At 43.5% G+C, this 7,548-nt stretch overlaps 2 protein-coding genes across 2 annotated transcripts; one reads left to right on the top strand and one right to left on the bottom strand.

Moving 5' to 3' along the window:
• Positions 1 to 177: 177 nt before the first annotated feature.
• Positions 178 to 2,020, top strand: cdca9 (cell division cycle associated 9; the record flags this gene model as incomplete). Its single annotated transcript, XM_079295884.1, has 10 exons — positions 178 to 289; positions 379 to 510; positions 622 to 659; positions 762 to 813; positions 935 to 1,005; positions 1,158 to 1,219; positions 1,302 to 1,370; positions 1,474 to 1,555; positions 1,781 to 1,867; positions 1,953 to 2,020. The coding sequence occupies 10 exons, from the start codon at positions 178 to 180 to the stop codon at positions 1,992 to 1,994; spliced, it is 747 nt and encodes a 248-aa protein (XP_079152010.1). The 3' UTR covers positions 1,995 to 2,020.
• A 220-nt stretch (positions 2,021 to 2,240) lies between these two features.
• On the bottom strand, positions 2,241 to 5,676 carry plin2 (perilipin 2). Its single transcript, XM_079295473.1, has 8 exons — positions 5,624 to 5,676; positions 5,401 to 5,449; positions 4,928 to 5,123; positions 4,465 to 4,547; positions 4,010 to 4,250; positions 3,168 to 3,346; positions 2,942 to 3,058; positions 2,241 to 2,846 (listed from the first exon to the last, which is right to left on the bottom strand). The coding sequence occupies exons 2-8, from the start codon at positions 5,428 to 5,430 to the stop codon at positions 2,397 to 2,399; spliced, it is 1,296 nt and encodes a 431-aa protein (XP_079151599.1). The 5' UTR covers positions 5,431 to 5,449; positions 5,624 to 5,676; the 3' UTR covers positions 2,241 to 2,396.
• Positions 5,677 to 7,548: the final 1,872 nt, after the last annotated feature.

The following is a 7,548-nucleotide window of genomic DNA, read 5'->3' as shown; positions in this document are numbered from 1 at the left end:
AACAACGAAGCGTATCCTTCCGCCACGCAACACACGCAGCTCTTAAAACCTCAAGGGTGATGACGAAACGCGCATGGACATCTTAATAGGACGTTGTGCAGCCAGGTGTGGGGTTAACGAACCGGCCCGGGAGCAGTCGTACACACACGGCGAACTTTGAGAAGACGGGACAGCAAGATGTCGAAGAAGCGGTCGATAAACGCAGGAAAGACTCCGCATAATGAACCGCTGAGCCGGGATATGCGACAGAGCAGACTGAATCTCTTCATTCTACAGTTTGAGAAAGAAGGTTTGGCAGCGACTGCAGGTCAAATAGCAGGTTTCACATCAAAACAACACCGTGGTCCTAAACATGGCGCCATTTCTCCCGTCTCACAGCACAGGATCGTATGAGCGAGTTGTATGCCAAAAGGGAGAACCTGTTGGCAGCGGTGGACAAGGCCTTCAAAGTGGAACTGATGAAGATACCCGATTCTCTTCAAAAGACGCGCATAGGGGATTTAATAAGCGGTGAGCCGCCACTCATAGAACTCAAGTCCATTGCATTTATGTAGCAGCATTGAGTGAAGATGATGAGTCATTCCTGTCCTGTTTATTTCACCACCTTCTCTGTTCTATTAGAGGCAATCTCAGCAAGTGAGGTGTCAATTGCCACGAAGGTGAGTCCGGTAAATCGCGCGTGCTGCCATCTCGAGGTGTTTTTTTTATTTTATTTTTTTTTTTTTTAGATTTATAACTGTCCTGATTATCACCTGTTGCAGAATGAGTCCCTGGAGATGCAGCAGCCCCTCAGGAGGGCGCTCAGCAAAAGAGGTAAAACCACCTCCTTCCAAACCAAGCGGTCGTAACTATTTATTGTGACTGTGAAAAGTTTAAAATCCTGTTTTTGAAATTCAACTCTTCTTATAACTCCAATCTTCTCTTTCTTTTACAGTGAAATCAACAGATTCTTCACCGGGTCAGTCCACCCCACCAGTCCAGAGGCCTTCATCCAAGGCCTCTAAGGTAAGCAATGTAGCGGCTAATGTTCGCACACATCAGCGAGGTGAACTGGCTTTAACTTGGTGCTTTGAGCGACACAACATATAAACAAATGCATAGCTTCTGGAGTTGCATCCAATTGTGGTTTAGTTACTTTATTGTTGTCTATATTCTAGGGAGGAAAGGGGACAAAAAGGTCTCGAACACTAGTCAATAGTAGCAGCGCTGGAAATCTCAGGTAAATACTGGCGGTTAAGGCGTTGGTGTGTTTACGTGTGGTAAACTAGTATGGAATATAAGACTGCACTTATTTTCTACAGGGGCTCTTCAGTCTCTGCCAAAAGAACTCAAAGCGTCTTGACCAAGACGAATGGCACAGCTAAACTCAGGTCTGTTACTGCCCTCAGTGGAGCAAAACCTGTTGTCAAGAGTTGCACATGTACAAATGTATTTAACTAAATGTGATGTGTGGATCTTGTGTGCGCGTCCCAGGTCTGTCGTCTCTGCTGGTGATCTGCATTGTTCCATGGCGGGCTCTGCTGCACACGTCACTGTAACCACAGCACAGGGACAGGTACTTTTTTTTTTAGTTTAAAAAAAAATTTCTGTCACTTGGTACCAGCTTTTGAGGAAGCAATGCTTTTTCATTATTTCATTCAAACCAATGGAGGTTCCCCGAGCTTTGTGAGACGATGCTCCTCAAAGCATTTGGATGAACCACTGAAACCCTTCCAGCCAGACTGATTTCTTATTATTAGATTTTAGCCAAATATGCATGTGTTCTCCTCTTCCTTCCCAGAGTGTGTGCTTCTCTGACGAGACACAGGCTGATATCAACTTGGACGTGCTGGATGACGTGGCATGGTGCCAGATTCAGAGGCTTTCGGTAATACGCATTCCTTTTTTTTAAATGTGACGCGAGTATTTTGTTAAACATTTGATATGTACCTTTTTTGATTTTGGGATTTCAGAGTCTGATGAACCATCTGTCAAGGCAAGGTCCCTGCCAGTGATGACTAAGGATCCACTGTGAACACGCTTTCCTCTTATTTAATTATATAACATTGACTTTATTATTATTTTTATATTATTATAAACGTTTTACTTTAATTCAATTAATTTATAGAAGTGTTTTTAATCTATAATAAAGCTTAACATTCTACCATTGTGAGTGTAATTTGCGTCTGGTATGTCCACTTTAAAAAATGACAATGCTTATCACAAGTGTAAAAAATGTATTTTATTTAATTGCAGTAGAGTTTATGTGGAAAAAGCGTTACAGGTTTTGCTAGATTGGCTAGCATATAAAAACGAGATTTCAGCAAGAATTAAAGAGTAAAGTAGCGTGGTGTTTGACATGGAACAATGGTAAAGTCAAACCTTTGCCTACAAAGAGGAATATATTACTCTGAACATCAAGCTGTAATGGATGACTGGGATATCTGCTGGGAATGAAGTGTGTCCATCTCCACCTCCATGGGCTCCTCTCGGTGTGACTGGGCAGAGGGAGCGCTGGAGGGCAAAGCCGGCGCGCGAGTCGTCTCCGGGGCCAGCCGGGGGTAGAAAGGACCTACCAGCCAGTTGAGCGGCGTGTTGTTGACCAGATAATCCATGACGTTGTCGAGGGAATCTTTCATTTTGCCCAGCTGGACTCTGCTGGTGGTCAGCACGCTGTCTGGCAGATCTCCCAGTGAGCCGGCCTTGCTGAAACTGACGTAGACCTGCGTGGCGGAGCGGCTGAGGGAGAGCGCCTCCTGCTGGATGTGGTTGGGGACGCCCTGCAGGCTGGAGACGAGGACCAGACAGGTGGTCTGGAGCTGCTGGGTGAGGGAATGGGCCAGGCTCAAGGTGCGATACTCGATAACCTGAGAGGAGGGGATGAAACCATATAAATAACCTGACGCACTTATTAGCATGTGCTTTTTATCTTAAGTATGTTACCTCATTGCACATTTCTTACCTCTGCTTTGTGACTGTTCTGCTGGTTTGGCCCGTTGGACGTCCACGCCGCCAGGGAGGTCAGCTTGTCATTCACCATCTGGTTAGCCCCGTTGATATTCTTTCTGCCATATTCAATCTAAAAAAAATATGTATGTTAAAAATCTTATTTTCTGTCAATTTAAAAAGATTTCCTTTCAGAGTGTTTATGAATATTCAGCTTCCTTATGTTTACTAAGGAGACCCACCAGGTCAACGGTGGCGTTGAGCTCGGAGATGAATGCCATGCTCTGCTGCTTGCCGTCCCTGACTCTGGCCACCGCCCTGGTGTACGCCCGCTTCCGGAGCTTGGTGGAGAGGGAACCCAGGCGGACGTAGTAGCTTGGCTCTTTGTCGTCGAAGCCTTTCACAGTTTTCGCCTCCAGCTCTGTCGCAAGGGAGGGAAACATCAAATGACTCATTAAAAATGCAACACAGGATTACTTTGAGTTCTGTTTTTGTTATGAAAATCCTGATTTAAGATTGGAAGGGTACAGGTAAAAGTATAACTGCTTCGTGTTTTTGAATTGATGAAATACGAGACTGTCTGCTACGAATTGCTGCTGAGTTTTGCATGTTAAAGTATCTGCCGCCATGACAAATGGAGATATTCACCAGTCAATCCTTTAAAACGGATCCATTTAAACTCAAAGCTTTACAGGATTGTCTGCTATAAACTTCTGCACACTGCGTCACTCTAAACAAAAGCTCCTTTAAGGATGGAGGAAAAACAAGCCGCTGATGCAAATTCTGAATCTCAGAAGCGCATTACTAAGCAAGCAAGTCCTGTTTTTGTGGGAGCTCGACTAAATCCACCCTGAACAATGTACTCCAGCTGCCTGTTAATAACTGACCTTTGATGCAGCTTGTTACAGGAAAAACAAGCCTACTCTCACGAGCCTTACATATTTTGCTTATTTGGACATTTGAAGCCAAAACGGCAAGCTATTTAAAAAAAAATCTTTTAAAACGGAAGATAAATCATTGGCTGTCGTTCACCAGTAACAATGGAGTCATGGGATTTGTGGGTTAAACTGGATGAAGGTCTCACCCAGCTCGTCCTCTGTCAGAGGCAGGTACTGCTCCACCAGACTCTCCGAGGTGCTGAGGGCCGTGCCCACTCCGCTGCTCACGAGCCGGCCCACTCTGCTTTCCAGCACTGTGCTGACGCTCTCGCTGACCACGGCCCTGGTCCTGTCCACGACGCTGGTCAGAGTGTCCCTGGCACCGGACACCGTGCCTGTCACAACGCCCCTAGCGCTGTTTACCACGTCCTTGGCACTGGAGACGATCTGGGCAGGGACGAAATCATGAACAAATACTTTTTTTTTTAAACTAAAGGCGAAGAACGAGTTCAAATGGCCGTAGGTCGTGACCGAACCTGCAGGAAATCAACCCACATCAAATGTTCGGCTCCGAAGTTGTGCAATTTTGCTTGATTATAACTGCTGCGACTTTTGACACCATGTAACTGCGCATGCTGTTGATCATTAATCCAGAACATACCTGCTCAGATGGCTGGTGAAGTATCGGCAAGGTTTTCTCAATCCTGTCCAAACCTTTGCAGGCCAGGTCATTGGCAATGGCAACTGAAGGCAAACAAAAAAAAAATAAAATCAAGATGTAATAAGGCAAGCTGCGACAAAGATGTCAATAGATAAATATAATCTGAAAATACTATGGAGAAAAGTGAATAAATGTTCCTTTTAGTGAAAGATTTGAGGATCATAAAGTTTTGCTGGCTCAAATCAGGATGATTGGGAATACAACTGGAAAAACAGGTGAAAGATCAAGATGAGTAGGAACCAGCGGTCTGACCTGAACTTCCTGTTTCAAGCTCTGTGACTCAGCTGGTCAGCACATAATCACCCTCACAGTTTCAGATTCGGTCTTAACATCCAGTACACTTGTTTGTCTACAGGAGACTTAGCAGGTGATCTAACAACAGCCACACTACAAGAGCTCTTACTCTGAGGCTCCAGCTTGCCGATGATGGGTGAAGCGGTGGTGAGGGCCACGGAGGTGATGGTCCGGACTCCTTGCTCAGCCGCCTCGCACACAGTCCTGATGTACGGGTGGGTGTCCTTGGTGTTGGAGTACACGCTGGACACCAAGCCGTAGGTGGAGCTCACCAGAGGAAGTCTGGTCACCCTCTCCACCACGTTCTGTGAGGGAGTAACACAGAATAAGAGGCTTACATACGCTCATTCACACGTTTACTGCGCTGCTCTGGCTTTCTGTTTCTATGAGAGTAATAATAGAGAAAACCGGACAATTTTCCAAACTTCAAAAATGTAATAAATGGAATTACATTAGTTTCTAGAGTCGTTTCTTTACTTTTAAAAGGCCAAAAGCAGCTTTTTCTTTTGTCACATTCCAACAAATATGATCAAAATAGGCTAAATAGCCTTTATTAGATTGGATTCTTCGTAGCAAACTCACCTGATTTGCGATAACTGTAGCTGCTGCCATTTCTGCTGGAAACAAAAACCTACAGAGATAAAACACAACATTAACGTCTCCACTCAAAAGAACAAGGCATATTACTTCCGTATTAGTAGTTATTACAGTATAATGACAGGTCCCGTGGCTTTGTTACAGAAACATGAACTACAGCTGTGACGCCGTTTACAAAGTAGCTTTAAAGAGACAAGTAGAGACTCACCGGTGGTTTACAAGCGTTTCCAAACTGCCAATGAGCTGAACCGACACTAACTTCAACACGACGGCGGCTGTATTTATATTCTGCAATTATCGCGAGATGTAGCGCAGCACTTTGACGTAAGCGACGGAAACGTTTCTAGGGCAAAGGTAGAACGGGTAAAAGTTCAGTCGGGGGGAATTCCTCTCTGACCGGCAGTCACGCGCACAAGCTATGACACACAACAGAAGTCTGATTTCTTAATATTACACAAGCCAGCTACATGTTTCTTTTTTTTTGGTCAAATGAGGATTATTATCATTATTATTTTTCATGTCTGCTCAAGTAGGCTACAGGCCAGTACTTGAAAAACATAAAGTCCTACAGTAACCACAACATTATGTTGATGAAAGTACATAACCTCCATAAGCTACAAGAGGACCGGCTTTCTTCTCTCTGTGCACTAGTGTACACGAGGCCACAGTGCACATAATAGACCATATTTATTCAGTTTTCCTGCCATTTTTAAACACTATTAACTTTTGTGAACAACGGTAAATTGGCCCGTCTGCATAAAAAGGGCCCTGAGACAATGCTGAAGGTCCTTTCTACTTCAGATGATATCGTGCTTTAGTGGTTTGTGTTCTCAAACAAATCTGCGATGAATCAACTTTATCACAGACGACTAACGTGTGAAGCACAGTGAAGCTGAGGGCTTTGTGATTGTCCCTGTGATTCACAAGCCCCGGAGACATGTCTGCTGTTTATTAAACACAGCTTTGAGGACTTTGTGGGGCACAGGCCTCATCATTTGGGACCCATGTGGGCTTACTCTCATTTCATGGCTCGAAGCCATATGCTTTACATAGCTTAGACAATCATCATGGTTTAAAAAAAACCCATTGGAAGAGATAATAGACGATCCTAGATCGGATAGATTTAGTTAGAATTGGATCATGTATTTTCAAAGTTAAAAAGAAGTCAGACTTGGATGATATTTTTCTGCTTTGAGAAATTCACATCATACAGTAAAGTTTGCCACCAAGTCCTGCATTTTGAAAATACCCCAAAAACAGCCAGTGTATTTGAGGTCATGCTATTTATGAGGAACATATATGATCTTTTTTAAATGAATGCAGGAAATGTGACCAACCTAACACCTCACTTAATACATTTCTGATGACTTCACTTAACGGCTTGAATAAATACCATACATCAGCGTGAACCGATGAACAGGTCTGTGTTTGCCAGTAGCTCATCAGAGCCAGATGTGTGACCCTGTTTTGACTTCGAGAGCACTTCCCTATTTTTTTTCTATGCACCAGTGCTTCATTTCTGCAAAGAATTTCTATGTTATTAAAAATGTAAATGAAGTGTTAAGGCAGTATCGTTTATTCAACACATTTGGACGCCAGATGAGGAAACATGGTCTTAGATCAGATTCTCCAGTTGGCTGACACATCAGATTGCGTGTAGATGAACCCGTCTGGGCCCATTTATCAGCCCTTGTATGACTCAAATAGACCCCATATGAAAATATTGGCTGCAGTAAACCACAGACTCTAATTTTTAATAAGAGTCTGTCTGAAGGAATGTCTGCAGAAGAAGAGTTTAAGTTCGTTGGTATTATGGTGTAACATACAGACTATAGGCCTCTCCCACACACACACATAGAGATACCACGTTGTAATGGACATTGATCTGCTCATATTTTATTGTCCACGTCATATTCTTTGAATCACTTTGATCAGGCTTTATGTGGTGTGATGGAAAGCAAAGTACAACCACGTGATCAAGAATAATGACTCATTGGGATTACATGATGAACTCTACTCCGTGGTTTTCAGGGGTATAATAATTAGCCTTCAGTTTTTATGTAATATTAAACCTTCTTAAATGAATGATGATGGGCTTATAAGGATTACAGTCAGGTCAACATATTTTAAATA

The sequence above is a fragment of the Melanostigma gelatinosum genome (genome assembly GCF_949748355.1).
Source record: "Melanostigma gelatinosum genome assembly, chromosome: 23".
In the NCBI taxonomy this organism is placed as follows: domain Eukaryota; kingdom Metazoa; phylum Chordata; class Actinopteri; order Perciformes; family Zoarcidae; genus Melanostigma; species Melanostigma gelatinosum.
Note: the sequence above shows the minus strand (reverse complement) of the source record. Positions and strands in the feature narration are given on the sequence as shown.

Bases quoted from the DNA above. Each gene is read 5' to 3' on its own strand.
- plin2 (XM_079295473.1), bottom strand. From the start codon at position 5,430: ATGGCAGCAGCTACAGTTATCGCAAATCAG. The intron at 5,124-5,400 runs GTGAGTTTGCTA...ACTCCCTCACAG, and splicing joins CTACAGTTATCGCAAATCAG to AACGTGGTGGAGAGGGTGAC. The intron at 4,251-4,464 runs GTATGTTCTGGA...GTCCCTGCCCAG, and splicing joins TTCACCAGCCATCTGAGCAG to ATCGTCTCCAGTGCCAAGGA.